At 45.6% G+C, this 15455-nt stretch overlaps 1 protein-coding gene across 2 annotated transcripts in view; it reads right to left on the reverse strand.

Moving 5' to 3' along the window:
• Nucleotides 1-15455, reverse strand: part of ITGA10 (integrin subunit alpha 10) — a 376023-nt gene that overhangs the window by 58208 nt on the left and 302360 nt on the right. For both annotated transcript variants that reach the window (XM_086945363.1, XM_086945362.1), the window contains exons 17-18: nucleotides 5040-5182; nucleotides 2851-2961 (exon numbers count right to left, since the gene is read on the reverse strand). In XM_086945363.1, coding sequence (XP_086801489.1) covers nucleotides 2851-2961; nucleotides 5040-5182 — 254 coding nt within the window. The remainder of the gene's footprint in view (nucleotides 1-2850; nucleotides 2962-5039; nucleotides 5183-15455) is intronic.

Raw genomic sequence — 15455 nt, forward strand, 5'->3', positions numbered from 1 at the left:
CTCAAAATTTTCGGAATCCCTAGGTGTCGCTTAATAATCTTTCATGCCCGGTATGCTGCTGTTACAGTCTTAAATTAAATTTTCTTGAAGTAACTTGGTTCAATATTTTTTTAAAAGCAGCCACGAGCTTCTGCCCCTAAAGAAAATTCATAAATGGAAGGAAAATGTGCTTCGTGAATTGGAGCTTTAATGCCAATAATTAAAGGATTGATGAACTGCAATATTGATGCTAGATAGTAAAATAAAAAATGTGGTGTGCTCCATCCTCCTCTGTCCTTAGGAAGAATCAGCTTTTTAAAAGCTCTACGGTGACGTTTGTATCCCCATAAAAATCTTCCCGCCATTCTCTCCAATTGTTTAAAGAATTCTATTGGAAACTCAAGGGGTATGGTTCAAAAAAGGTATAGAAATCGCGGAACTATTAACATTTTTAATACGTTATTTCTGCCATGTAATGACAGGTGTAAGTGGTTAATCCGTTCCAGGGTAGTATTTGCTTTTTTGAGAATGGGGGTGAAATTAAGCTTGGGAATATCAGAAATGGGGGTTGTAATCTTAATTCCTAAGTATGTTGCAGTGGATACTATGTTGAGATGTGTAGGTGGATTTTGACCTACAAATAGAATTTGGGTTTTTGAGGGATTTAATTTATAGCCTAAAAAAACACCAAACTCTTCCGCTATCTCTTCAATCTTTGGGATTGCCATTACGATATCTGTGGTAGTCACTACCACATCATCAGCAGATGCCAATGCTCTGTAAGTAGTCCCTGCAACCTCCACCGGTTTTATATCTTCCTCTTGATTAAGTTTATTAAGGTATATGTCAATATATATAGAGAATAGGAGTGCAGATGATGGGCACCCTTGCCGAGTACCACGAAAGATGGAGAATGGACTAGACTTACAGGACCCTATTTTAATACATGACGATGGTGATAAATATAGAGTTTTCAGAGCCTTAATCATTTTTGGTCCAAAGCATTTCAGAGCCAATATATCCCATAAGTAAGGCCATGCCACCCTGTCGAATGCCTTCTCGGCATCCAACAGGGTGTTTCCAATGGGTGTGTTAGTGGTTTGAGCCCAGCCCATCATAGCAATTATTCTTCCGTTATGGTCCGCAATGTCCCTATTAGGGATAAATCCGTGTTGCCATCGTGAAACGATAGAGGATATCACTGTTGACATACGGGTGGCTAGTATTTTTGAAAAGACCTTGCTATCAGCGTTTATTAAAGAGATCGGTCTAAAGGACGCCGGATTAAGGGGAGGCTTAACCTTTTTAAGAAAAGCCATCAATGTGGATTGACTCCACGATACTGGTGGAGACCCTCTCTGAGCTTCCTGGAATGTAAGCAGTAAGTCTTCTTTCATAACGTTTCTAAACATCCTAAAAAATTCAAGAGGGATGCCATCGGGGCCCATGGCTTTTCCCGTAGCCAGAGAGAGTAGAGCTGATTCAATTTCCTCCCATGTAATGTCCTTTTCGAGGGAGTTTGATTGTAAATCATTCAATTTTGTAATATTATTTTCTCCAATAAAATTTAACAGCATATCATGAGAGTATGTCACATTATCGATTTTGTACAACTGGGAATAAAATTGTCGGAATACCTCGAGAATTTGATCTGGGTCATCATGAACCTGACCTAGCTCATCTTGTATCGCATTAATAGAGTTTGAGATTTCTTTCTCTCTGGTTCTTTTTGCTAGTATCTTTCCGGAATTTTCTCCCATTTCATAGATCTGAGATCGAAATGTTGCGAGTTGTTCCGCTAATTTAGCTGCAAATGTTTCATAGACCCTGAACTTATGTATATCTAGTGTAGTTTTGATTTGTTCAGTATCTTGATGTTTAGAAATAGCTATAGCAAGTTTTTCTTCCCATTCTCGTACTAAATTAAAATTCTGTTCTGACCTTTGTGCGTTTTAAGCGTCCTTGTCCATGTCTCAAAAGAATTGCCACACCTTTTGTGGTGGTACCTTGTTTAGTACAAGCTAATGATTGCAGACCAAGATCTTTAAACATGTTTCTATCGCTCCATCTGAAATGTGCTTCTTGAAGACACATTATATCTATATTCATGCTCTGTATAGCTACTTTAAGATAGTTTAGTATTTTTTTGCCAAATACATTTTCCGTGATGTGAATTAAATACACAGATCTGTAATAGAAAAGTGAAACAAGAAGCACAGCAAGTAATACAAAGTACTGTTAGTTAAAATGTCTGGACTGCCTGAGCATGTCACTCGTGAAAGGATGATTCTTGGCAGCAAATTGGTTGAAGATAGGAGAATACAAAAGCATAAGGCTAGAGCAGGACGGTAACTGGCAGGCACTGGCCTTGATGTATTTACCCTAACAGCCAGTAGAAGCTCCAAGTGCCCTAGAAAACCTGAAAGCATTTTTCATGATGTTTGCTTGTCCACTGCCGCAGTGCAATGCCCTATGCTTAATTTGAGCAGGTGGAGCCCACCAGAGCTCATCTTTGGGGACCAGCTCTTATTTTGCCTAATCTGACCTTGAACCAGAGCAAGAGAGAGAAAAACACAAAAGGGGAAAATAAGGAAGAAGAGAAAGACAGAAAAACAGTGGCAAAGGATGAAAGTAAAGAAGAAAAAGAACCTCAAAGAGTGAGATAAAGAGGGGGGTGAGTCTGTTGGTGGATACAAAAAGCCTTAGGTAGAATCAAGACTACGCAGCCTTGGTATTTGGCAACTCTGACATTCGATAGCACTAGCTGCCGGCTTCTGGTCAAATAGTTAGGCCTGGCTCCTATACTTTTACAAATCAAGCACCGGCATAGACAAACCTATCAAAGCTTACATGAAAGATCCTGTTGCTCACCTGCCTTTTCACAAAGCTGGGACATCTCTCATCCAGCACCGGGCCCGAGTCGGACTCACTAAGGAAGAAACGGACCAGGATGCTTATTGGTCTCAGGTAGTCAGCGGTGTCCTACAAAAACAAGAGCCTTGTATTTAGAATACATTTTGCTAGTGAAAATGGGTCACACTGATGAAGATATATTAGCTGCAATTATGTTCAATGATAATGCAGCTATAACCATAAAAATATAGGTTTGCAATGACATTAATGCTTTGTGTTTTTAGCACAGTAACAAGTTTATAAAATGTCGTGTTTTTGTTCCCCAAAATTCATAATCGGATATATGAGGTGGATGGAGGGCTAGGACGGGAGGGTTGGAATAGCGACAGACGCGGGGAAGGAAACGGGTGAAGCAGTATCCAAAAATTTGTGCGGGTGGGTGACAACAGCTAGAACAAAATACATGGTTGTGAAAGATCTCCAATTTGAAACAAAGATAAAGGAACAACATCTGCGCTAGTATATATACAAAATATAAATATAACTGTGGATATCATATTCAAAAAGTAACATCAATGTTATTTTAGCGATGTTTTCAAATGGAACCTCCCGAGTGGCCTAATGGAGGCTTGTAGGAACCATGTTTCTGAAGGCCAGAGGTGTAACAAAAAAAAAACATTATTTTACTACATTAAAACTAGTATTAGTGAATTACAACTCCAAATTTCAAAGTATATCCATTGCCAACAAGCATTGGCATAGCCAATTGGTCTCGGTAATGGGAGTGCTCAATTTGGGCTATGCAAGATGCACTTTATTATTGACACTACTTGAGTTTGGTTGCCCTCTAAAAATTGTTCCCTGCATAATGTGCTGCACACTGCCGTCACTTCATTTATGAAAAGCGCCTTTATATTTCACTAAATATGTTTTAACATTGACTACTAGAACGCCTACTTTGAAGTGAACGGCTTCAAAAGCCCTGGACTGAAGCATAATGGCTTTGGTGAAGTATAGTCAACAGGCAACTTTAAACAAAACTCCCGACCCCGTCGACAAAGGAGACAGCCTTCAAGGCACTCTGCCGGGTAGCGTGCACAGCTCCTCTTCGGAGAAGAGGTACCTTTACCAAAGCACTTGGGACTGCGCTCATTAGGAGCATGTTGCATGTCTTATTGCAAACCACAGCTGACTTACGACAATGGGAGTTATGTATATATTACTTCAAGTATCGATCACTCTGACCATCAGGTTCACTTTATAGTCATTTGTTTGAACCAGCAATAATTTCCCTTCTGTGCATAAGCAAATCTATCTTCACATATCATATAAGGGCTGTGCAAATATACAAAAAAGTGACCATGCATAGTGCGTAAAATGCATGTAATTAACTGCAATACATAATGGAAATGATCAGCCAACGGAACTCATGGAAAACCAGTTGTACATTATTTTTAATATAAATAGCAGACTTGGAAAAGCTTGAGGGTAATTTAATTACTTAAGGATGAAAATACAACTATTGGTGGTCTGTGCGCCACATGAATACAGAAATTGAAGAGAGTGGATTTAGGCTTGAGTGGGTTTCTTGTTTTGATTTATATGTCTTGAGTATTTGAAAGGCACAACTGGATGTGAAATTTGATGGACATCTGATTTAGTTCCTAAACAAAGTTTAAAACTCAAGAAGCATCAAAGTTTATTTGTTTAAAATAAAAAAAATCACTCTAGAAGAATTAGTTGAACTTTTAAAAAATTGTCTCACATTAATAAATGTTGCTTTTATTATCTCGATAAAATTTCAATCTTACATTTACCCATCTTCGATAATTGCATAAGCCGGTGAGGGCCGGGTGCTGCGGTTGAGGCTGCAGGATTTGTTTTAAGGCCTATTTGAAAAAGACCACCGAACCTCTTCGTAGCAGCTTGAGAAAAATGTGTGCTTAGTCAGGTAGGTGTCAAAATAAAATACATTGGGGCATATTATCAAGCACAGCGAAAAACTCCCGCCAAAGCGGCGATAATGGGCTTATCGCCGCTTTAGCAGTCGTTTTCTGTCGCTAAAGCGCCGATAATTTTAACGCCTGTCCTTGAAAATATGCCCCATTATTTTAGAAATAAATCACAGTGCAGAAGATAAAAATGGTTGGTTGGGAGAAAATCAAAGAGCAGACACAACAGTTCTGAGATATTGGCACGGTGCTTACAATCAGATGGAAGTCCAGGCTCTGGCAGGTGACTTTGCCCACCGTGACTAGGATCCTTCTCTGCAGAACCTTCTGGGATGCTTTATCAAACATTGCTCTGGGGGTGAACCGCTTGTCGTCCAGGGAGGCATTGTAGCGTATGGCTGTGTAGATAAGGAATCGAAGACAAAGTTTGAACAGTGAAACCTCTCGATATCATTAGGGATCTTACCAACGGAATATAGATATGTACAGCAAAATCATTTAATTGGTTAAGGAAACTGTTTAATATCCATGCAGATACTAATAAAGTACAGGCTGATATGTCAGTAGCCCATCCAAAATTACCCTCATCTTTAAAGGAAAATGCACTTGTGAAGAAATGACATCCTCCTCAATGTTCTGAATTATAGAGAGCTTTAATAGAGGCACTCTCAATAATTCTTTCCATTGGGTAGCTAAAATACTAACATTCACAAGTATTTGCATATGTGTGACACACTATAGGTAGTATAGATAGTACTGTGATTACTATGTGTAACAAACAATCTAGATTCAAGTGGGTAAAATGATTAGACTGATTGGATTATTTTATTGTGGTCTTTGATAGAGGGTAGGAGTCTCAGGGTTCCCAAACATGCTGCAGCAATGGACATTCGAGAATGGATCAGTGAGTGGGTAGGTTAGAAGCAGACCCATGCAAGGCATGTACTAAAACAATCTCCATGTACTGTTAAGCCTTGATATCACAACACTTACACCAGGCAAACCTCAAGTTGGTGCAGTATACCACATGTATAACTTTACATTAGGCTAGGGTGTCATGCTGTATATCTAGACATAGGGCACAAACTTAGGGATGAACTGCCCTTCGAGACCGAAAATAGACACTACTTCCTGTTGTAGGAGCAAATAGTGTAAAAGGAGGTCAACTGTGCACTCCAGTGCCGAGCAGCACGGAATGGTTTGAAACAATCTGCTAACACCAGATGGGAGCTTCTCTCTGGCCCTCCACCAAATAAAGGTTAGATTAATTGGGGAAAATCTTGTAAACTCCGTTGGCAGATGGAAAAGTGGCGTGCGGTGGTGGACTCCAAGCACTTTATAGCATTGGACTTCATTAACATTGGCATGCAGATTAACATTTTGATGCTATACCCTCTGGTTTGGACCACTGGGAGTGGCATGTAGTGTGATAGGACTGCATAAAGGCATGGTGCTGGATCACTAAAAGAAAGCAGCCAGGCTATGCCAGTCACAGCCCACGTGCACAGTAGGGATATTCTTACACACATGTGATGTGCCGCGATAGTCTGAGCCATTGCCATGTGCACGAAGAGCTACTCTAAAAGAGGACATCTTTCCAAAAAGCAATGCATATTATTCAGTGAAATCCTCCCCATTTCATCTGTTTTTCTGCTTCTTTACATGCTGCCAGAATAATCTGTGTCACTGTAAGGAATTGTGTAACCCCTCTCCCCCATATATATAGTACGTGTACGGGTATTTAATGAACTGTCTGAGCTCTAGAGCATACATGGGGTGATTACTCTCTATATATTCCCATTCATTCACAACTATGAAATGCGCTGCTCAGTAATACGCCCGAAGATCCGGCAGGGAAAGGCCGCCATTATATTGATTGCGCTGCAATGTCGCCAGTGCTACTCTTGGCGGCCGTCCATCCCAAAGGAATGCCCGCAGTGCGTCATCAATTCTATTGAACACCTCAACTGGTATTAACTGATAATTGTTTTGTAACATGTAAAGGAACTTGGGGAACGCTATCATTTTGTGCAGGTCTGCCCTGCCCAGTAGGGTCAGTGGCAGGGTTTTCCACCTCTCCACATCCTCGCGAAAATACCTGAGCACTATGTAAAGATTGTGATCCAGCGCTAGCTTCGCATTCGTCGTGACGTATATTCCTAGATATTTTATGCCATCTCGAGTCAACTGGAGCTGGCTTGGGCCTATGGTATAGCCATCGTTCTCTTCCACTAGATATAAATAGGATTTCCTCCAATTAATCTTATAACTTGCATGAGCGCCGTATGTTTCACAACTCTCCATAATACTAGGGAGTGTTCTGTCCGGGTTTGTTACATACTAATGTCCGCATATAAGGACATGCCCTCGTCGGACCCTGTCGTCTCCTCAGTCTATAAACCCTTTATGTCTGGGTGTGTTTGTATCACACAAGTGAGTGGTTCCAATCCCAGGGCATAGAACAGAGGGGATAAAGGACAGCCCTGGTGCGTGCTCCTGCCTATGGGGAATTCCTGTGATAACACCCCGTTGACTCTGACCCTTGCCATGGGTCTGTCATATAGTACGGTGATCCATTGCCTGAACACTAGTCCAAAGCCAAAATCCTCCAACGCAGACATATGAAAGGGCCAATGTACAGTGTGAATGCCTTTTCGGCATCAAGGGACAGGACAAGGTGTGGATCGTCTCTTTTGCTCACCACTTCCAACCAATTATGCAGCCGTCTCAAGTTAAGCCTCGTTGACCTTTTGGGCATAAAGCCCGACTGGTCCCTGTGAATGAGACCAGAGATTACCACTGTGAGCCTATTTTCTAATATTCTGGCTAATATTTTGGTCTCAAAATTAATAAGTGAGATATGACGGTACGAGCTACATCTTTGTGGGGGTCGGTCCATCTTAGGGATTACCGCTATCGTGGCAGTCCACAGGTCTCTAGGGAGACTCCCTACTTCTTGCGCCTCCAGGTAAAGGTGGAGGAGGTGCGGGCTGAAGAGCGTCACATGTTGCTTAAAGAATTCCGGGGGGAGCCCGTTCGGCCCAGGAACCTTCCCAGTTTTCAACTGGCAAATGGCTATCGTGATTTCTTCTGTTATAATCCTACTGTCTAAGGACTGTGATTCATCGTCTGCTAGTTTGGGGACCTGTATCGCCCGTAGATACTCATGTATTTGTGCAGTCTCAGCCAGGGTGCGTGGCATATAGAAAGCCTCATGATAATCTGCAAAGGTGTTGGCTATTGCAACTGGGGTCACATGAATCCGTCCGTCCTCTTCCTAAGCCATGCAAGCAGCCTGCCCGTCTTATCTTCTGTGTCGTACAGTCTCCGGTGTAATGCTTGTATTGCGTGTTGTGCATCTTTTCTAGCTGGCGTGAGATATTCTTGTCTAAGAAGTTGCAGTCTACGTAGCAGGAAGGGATCATTGCCTGTACTCGCCTACATTTTGAGCTGCAGTAATCGGGACTCAATACCAGTGAGCTCTTCTTCTTCCTTCCATTTTTTTATGAGCTATGATGTTTTGTGCCCCATCCCGGAGTACAGGTATGTATGCCTCCCATAGTGTGATAGCCGAGCCTCCCGATCCTACATTTTCTTTAAAATAGAGCTCTGTATCTGTCCTAAGTTCTTTCGCAATCTGCGTGTTTTTCAAGTCCTAAGCATTAAGTTTCCATTCCCTATTTTGGCAGTGTGTGCGGGTGCCTACTATGAGCCGCAGGGGTGAGTGATTTGAGAGGCCTCTTGCCAAAAATTCCACTTCATACACCTACCCAAAGTCCCCGGCTAGGGCTAGGGCGAATATGTAATCTATTCTTGAAAAGGCTTTGTGGGCCCCTGAGTAAAAGGAATAAGCGCTGGTCTTGGAGTGCTGCCTGCGTCATAGGTCTGTGAGTGCTAGTGTGTCTCCAAATAGTTTTAGCAACGTCTCTTTGGGTTCTCTCTTTGTGACAGTTGTGCGGTCAATTGTGTGGTCCATCACATCATTAAAGTCACCCCCAATAATGTGTGTGTCAGAACCAGCCTCCAACAGAATTGCTGCAAGCTTATCTAGTGTTTGACTTTGGAGCCTAGGTGGCGCATATACACTAATAAAGGTGATGTGCCATCTGTTCCATACTCCCTTAACCGCAACATATGTACCATTGGGATCTGTCCAAGTGCGTTCTAGTCAGAAGGGTGGGCTTTTCCTAATTAAAATTGCTACGCCCCGTGCTCCGGTGGAGAATCCGGCATGTGCTAGTGTTTTATACATGCCTCTGCATAGAAAACCACATTGAGTGCCCTTTAGGTGAGTCTCCTGTAAGAGGATGACATCAAGTTTCTGTCTCTTAAAATATGCGGCCACTAGTCCACTCTTAATCGTATTCCCCATCCCATTCACATTCCATGAAGGGATAGAGTATTGTCCTTGATCAGGTATCGCCATCTCGATGGTGTGCATTGTTCAGCCTGTCATCTGGCCCACCTCCCCCTCTCCACTGCTGTAACCTCTGCAATCTGAGAATGTCTGCTGTCCAACTATTTTGCCATTTTACTATAACAAACCCCGACTTCCAAGCCCCCCACACCCTCCCAACATCCAACCTCTAGGGTCAACAGGACCAACTGTGTCATGATCAGATTGGCAAGGTCTATCGCCCACCTCCCGAAACCCAGTGTCTCAAACTTTGCTCAGTCCCTCTAGTCCCCCCCAATTCACAAACCCAAATTATGCAGTCTGGAGGGTTTGGATCTCAAACTGATAACCTCAAAGTCTGATCAACAAATAACAAAATAGGGAAGGAACGGGGAGGGAGACGGGAATTGGGGGGGGGTTTAAGAACCCGAAAGGGAGCAGGGAAAAAGGGAGGGGAACGGCTAGCGGAGGAGAAAAGATTAAGACAAATACAGAAAATGGGGACAGAACACGCGGGGTGGCGTGCAATGTGTTTTCCTGGTCCACTACTCCTGTCGCTCTCCAGGCCATCCTCTACTCATCAGCGTCATTGTCCATGGATGGTGTCCGAGTGTCTTTTCCAGCTTCAATGTTGTTCCCGTCCGTGCACTCCAGGAGGTTGATATTGTGCATCAGGGGGTGCTCTTCTTCTGAGTCCGTGGTGATGTCCTGGTCAGTGCATTCCACTGAGTGGCACATGGTAGGTTCTTTAGATGTCTCCAGCTCCCTGGAGCTGCCCAAGCATGAGACGCCCTCTGAATCCGATGCTCGTGGTGCGGCCTCTGCCACTCAACTGCTCCGGTATGGTGTTGGTCTAAGTGCCATGTTTGGTGCAGTTTCTTTATTTGACCTTGCACGATTTTGTGATCTGAATGTATTATTGTTCCGTGAAGGGGCCTTCCCAGAGCGCGGTGGCCTATCAGCGAGTGCTCTCGGCAAGGGGCGCTCCTTCAGCCAGTGCCATGCCTCTTCTGGAGTGCTGAAAAACAGGGTCTTGCTTTGAAAAATCACATTAAGTTTAGCAGGAAAGAGGAGCATATATGTGATTTTCAGCTGTCGTAATTTGTCCTTCACAGAATCAAATGTTTTACGTTGTATTTGAACTACTCAGGAGTAGTCCGGGAATACCATGATCCTTGCGTTATCTATTCGGATTTCTCCCTTTTGTCGGAATGCCCTGAGGATGACATCCATTTCTTGATAATTGAGAAACCTGGCAATCAGGGGCCACGGAGGTGATCTTGGCGGAGCAAGTTAACATCAAAGTTAACATCAAAATTTTCATTGATTTTGCCTTCGAGAACCTCTCTGGAAGACTCACTAGCCTGAAGGAGGACCGTGTTGTTGGGTGGGTCAGCCGGGCCTACCAAGGAGGGGTTCGGCACCTTCATTGGTTTAGTAATTTTGTCCATCTTCCCCTGCTTTAGTGTTTTGAGATCTTTGTCTCGCGCCATCTATGGCCAGCACTTGGGTGGGGCAGCAGCTAGCAACCACAGAGAATCACCAGGACTTCAAACGTTACAGTCCACCCGTGTATCACACCTCCTCCTCCAAGGGGCCTGTTGAGTGAGGACGCAATGTGTGAACTGTTTCCTAGTCTCGTCTTTTAACCAACTGGTGGGGGAAGTTACGGTCCAGTCGCTGCATGATCCACACTATATCATTGCCCCTACCGTGAACCAGATCCAGCATTGCTTGTCTGCACTAGGGTCGTGGCCGCTTGACCAGTTCTGGGTGGGCAGACAGTACTTCCCCTTCTTCGCGGTGCGCCACTTACTGTCCTCAGGCCACGTGTCCTCCCCTCGCTCCAATGTGTCACTCACCACTTCGGTGCTGCAACAGTCTGCACTGTCGTGGTCTCACTGCATTCCTTCGCTCCATGTGAACTGTCCAGGTGCTGCCATGCACTGCGCCATGTACGTTCTTCACTGCTGGGTCAGTCTGTGAGGGCTCCTACAAAGCTGCAGTTACTTGCATTACGTATCCCCCACACACCTCACTTTAGTCCTTGGATAGGCACATCAAGTGTCCCAGTGGGTTAGTCTATTTAACAGAGGCCTGTCAGGGATTTGCCTCACCCCCTGCAGTGGCCTAGGAGGAGGCTGACGCCCTCTCGATGCCCGCTGGATGGCTAGGTCCCCGTGCTGTTACAGTAGGCCTTGTATCTAGTGTCCAGAGATCACCCTGCTTGTGAGGCACTATGCTCTACTCCTGGCGCCAAGTCTCACTCGTGGCGCGGCCCTCCTGCTGCCCCCCGCTCTGAAAGTTTATGTTTGAGGGTCGTTGCTCACCCCGATATCTTCCGACAGGGCACAGGGCCCCGTTTGACGCTCCACTCAGAGCCCAGTCAGGTGGCCAAGCAGGAAGCACACAGTGGAGAGGGGGGCCCACCGCTGTTCGTGCACCAATGTATCCCTCCATAGGGCACCTTCTTACCTCACACCACGCCAATTCACCACCTCCTCCGGCCGCGGCGCTCCAGGCGAGCACCGGCCTCGCTGACAGGATGTGTGGCCAGATCTGGGGCCAGAGCACGTCGTCGTCCGGCCGCACAGCACCACACAGCTCACTCCGCACCTCCGTCCCGATCACCTCTTATCCTCTTACGCTGCAGGCAGAGCAGGAGCCCCGCTCCCTTCTCTGGCGTCCGGGCTCAGTCTCTCCAAGAGGGGCCGGTCCACATTCGACCCCTGTCTCTTTGGTGCTGCAGCCTGTCTCTCAGATAGCCGGGGACGGTCCACGGCAGAATCGGCAGCCACGTGCTCGAACACGTGGACCGGAACAAGATGGTGACCATGGAATCCAAAACTGACCAAGAGAGAGTCGCGATGTACGGAATGGAGCCCCACTACTAGCGCATCCTGTCAGCACGAACAACAGTGACCCGCAGCCCCGCAGTACCTGGCATCAGGTTAGAAGGTGGGGGAAACCCAAAACCCGCGGGGGGAGCTCCAGACACAGATCCTCCGAAATTCAGTATAGCGTGCTCCCAGCGCTGAAAAACTACTGAGGGGAGCGGGAGAAGTGCCGACCGCTGAGAGTGGTTACGAGGTGATACAAGCACTTATGTTTCGTGCAGCACTTGAATGCTTGCAGGGAACCGACACACATCTGAAGCTCCGGTGAGGTATTATTTGAATCAGGAGCTGATTCCGGCAATATCGGTATAAACACGCTTGCCTGACTCCAAAATGGCGGACATAAGGACATCCTGAGCGCGTAGCCCAACAATGCATTGCCTTAAAGCAAGAGTGGTCACATCAAGGGTAGAGGCCCAGAGGCTACCACAGCAGGCAGGCTCTGCATCTCCCGGAAGCCTAAAGCGCAGTAGCTACTTAGGACCCTCTTCAAGCGCGGATGAACCCACACAACAACCAGGGCAGATGATTCCACACACAACCCACCGGCTGCACCGGGAGCCGCGCCAGCGCCACACAGCCAACGCACAGGAGCGCGACCGTACCAACAGCGTTAACATGGCCTTCACCGCCCTGCGCTCCCTCATCCCCACCGAGCCCACCAACCGCAAGCTCTCCAAGATCAAGACGCGCCTGCGTCTGGCCTCCAGCTTCATCTCCCACCTGGACAACGTGCTGCTGGTGGGCGACTGGCAGGCGTGCCACACCACCACCTTCTACTACCACCACCAGCAGGGCAGCAGCCCAGCCCGGGAAGATGATAACTCACAGCCCAAGCAGATCTGCACCTTCTGCCTCAGCAACCAGCGCAAGCAGAGCCCCACGTCTGCGGCAGCCCCCACAATTCTGGGCCAGCAGAGAGGGCCGGTGCGGAGCGGCACTCGGAGCACACACCCCTCCGCAAAACAAAGCAGCGGGCCGTGAAATCATCAGATGCAGGCAGCAGCCCTGTAGCCACATTCGAATGAAAGAAACTACGCCACGGACTCTCCTGGACTTCTTTACTACTTCCTTCGTCCTGGCCGCCATTATGCTGCTGATCTCGACCGCTTTTCTCTGGACTCTGACTCATCATCTAGTACATTCCCACGTCCTTTAACCCTTTTCCCCCCTGACGATCCTCAAATGTTTCTTCATTTTTCTGATTTGCCTTTTCTCCATACCCATGTATCCCTCCCACCCTTCCCTGGTTCTGTGACTGCATCCCCCCTCCGACCCCACTTAATGGAACTCTGCTTTTCTGTATATAGAGTTAACTCTAATCACTAGTATATGCAGTAGACCATTGTACTCTCTACCATTCCTATGTGACTCTTAGAGTATATCCAGTCATATCCCTTCCCTATGTATATAGAGATAACTCTAATCACTAGTATAGGCAGTAGACCTTTGTACTCTCTACCATTCATATGTGACTCTTAGAGTATACCCATTCGTATCCCTTACCAATGTTTATAGATATAACTCTAATCACTAGTATATGCAGTAGACCTGTGTACTCTCTACCATTCCTATGTGACTCTTAGAGTATATCCAGTCATATCCCTTCCCTATGTATATAGAGATATCTCTACTCACTAGTATATGCAGTGGACCAGTGTGCTCTCTACCATCCCTATGTGACTCTTAGAGTATATCCATTCGTACCTCTTCTTTCTGTTTGTATCTCTTCTGTGTGTAACTCTACATCTTGTACATTTGCAATTTGTTTCTGTTTGTATCTTTTATGTAACACGTGTAATCCTTAGTCCTTATGTTTTGCAACTGGTTCTTATGTAAAGCGCTCTGACACCTTCAGGTAAAGTTCGCGCTATATAAAATCGCATTAAATAAAAAAAATAAAAAACACTCCAGCCACCTATGGGGTCCCCTGGTCACCACTCCCGTATGCTGTCTCTGGGAGGCACCCTATCCGACATTCACCGCTCCGTAGCTCAGACATGCCAACCCTCTCGATTTTGGTGTGAGACTACCGATTTCAAGGCTAGTCTCCCGCCTCCCGATTCCTACAAGCAAAAACCCGATTCCTCTGGGGTTTCAGTTGACAGGGCTTGGTATTGTGTAAAGTGCTAATTCTTCCAACAAAGTGTGGCGATGCAGGGACTCTCAAAAGGATGAAAAACCAACAAAGCGTCATTAACAAGGGAATCGTCTTTTAAAGACCTGTGAAGTACTGGGGGAGAGGGGGAGAGCTGTTTCAGCCCGGGCTGCCACAGGGGGGTGGGGGGTGCATGCACTGCCAACAACCTGCCAGGCCAGTGCCCAACATTTGCATCACCCTCTATGCCTGCCATTATGCTCCATGCTTCTGAAAGGTAAGAAAAAAACGTGCAGTTATGTTTCAAATGTCCGATCCTACAGCAGCTCACTTCCAAAGCCCATGCATGCCAGTAACCCGATTCAAAGTCCCATTCTCCCGATTTTTTTTTTAAATCTCCCACTTTGCTCTCCTGAAATGTTGGCATGTATGGTAACTGCTCCTGGGACAGGGTCTTCTTCCCTCGGAGCTCAGTCCGCCGCCATTTTGTCCGCGGCCGGGTCAGTACAGCTCACGTCAATCTCAGGCACCACGGATCGAATTTCTCCCGGAATGCCTGGCCGGGACACGTGGATCGACTACTTCTACTCGGTCCGTATCTTTGAGGTGCAGGATCGCTTAGAGAAACCAGGATTATTTCAGGATCAGTGTTCGGCTGTCGGAGCTCCGGTCAGACACGTCTAGTCTGCCATGCTCTCTGCAACGCCCCCCCCCTGGAATGGTATATTTGAACCTACACTGCTCTCTCTCCAAGAGGCTCTCCAACCTTTAGCCACCCTCAAGACATGAACACACCATCCCAACTTCACTCACCATTGGCATTATGGACTCACCGAACCATGTTTCATGCAATTTAATGAATCCTAGTTTTAAAAATGGGTCAGAGGGATCAAGTTGAAAACTGAAGTGTATTTGTAAAGAATCTCTTTTAGAATGTTTCCTATATCTTTCTTGTAGTTGTGAAAATTGATCCTATATCGGCTAGGGAATGTTGATTGATCCCTAATGTGGCAAGGACATTTTTTTTATGTCTCTGAAATATATTGTAATTTAGCTATAGGAAATGTGAATCTTTTAAAATATTCTATTTGGTTCAGTTGGATACGTATTTCTCCATTGGAATTACACCCTGCTATGTAATACAAGTAAATAAATCATAACAGTTAGGCAATTTCTAGAAACAAAGATACACTTTGTGTTATGCAAGATATTATATGGTATATTGATGGAGTGGAGTCTTGCCGCATCTAAAATCTAAAAATCTTCCAGTTGAAGCGCTC

This window comes from Lissotriton vulgaris, chromosome 12, assembly GCF_964263255.1.
Source record: "Lissotriton vulgaris chromosome 12, aLisVul1.2, whole genome shotgun sequence".
Classification (NCBI taxonomy): domain Eukaryota; kingdom Metazoa; phylum Chordata; class Amphibia; order Caudata; family Salamandridae; genus Lissotriton; species Lissotriton vulgaris.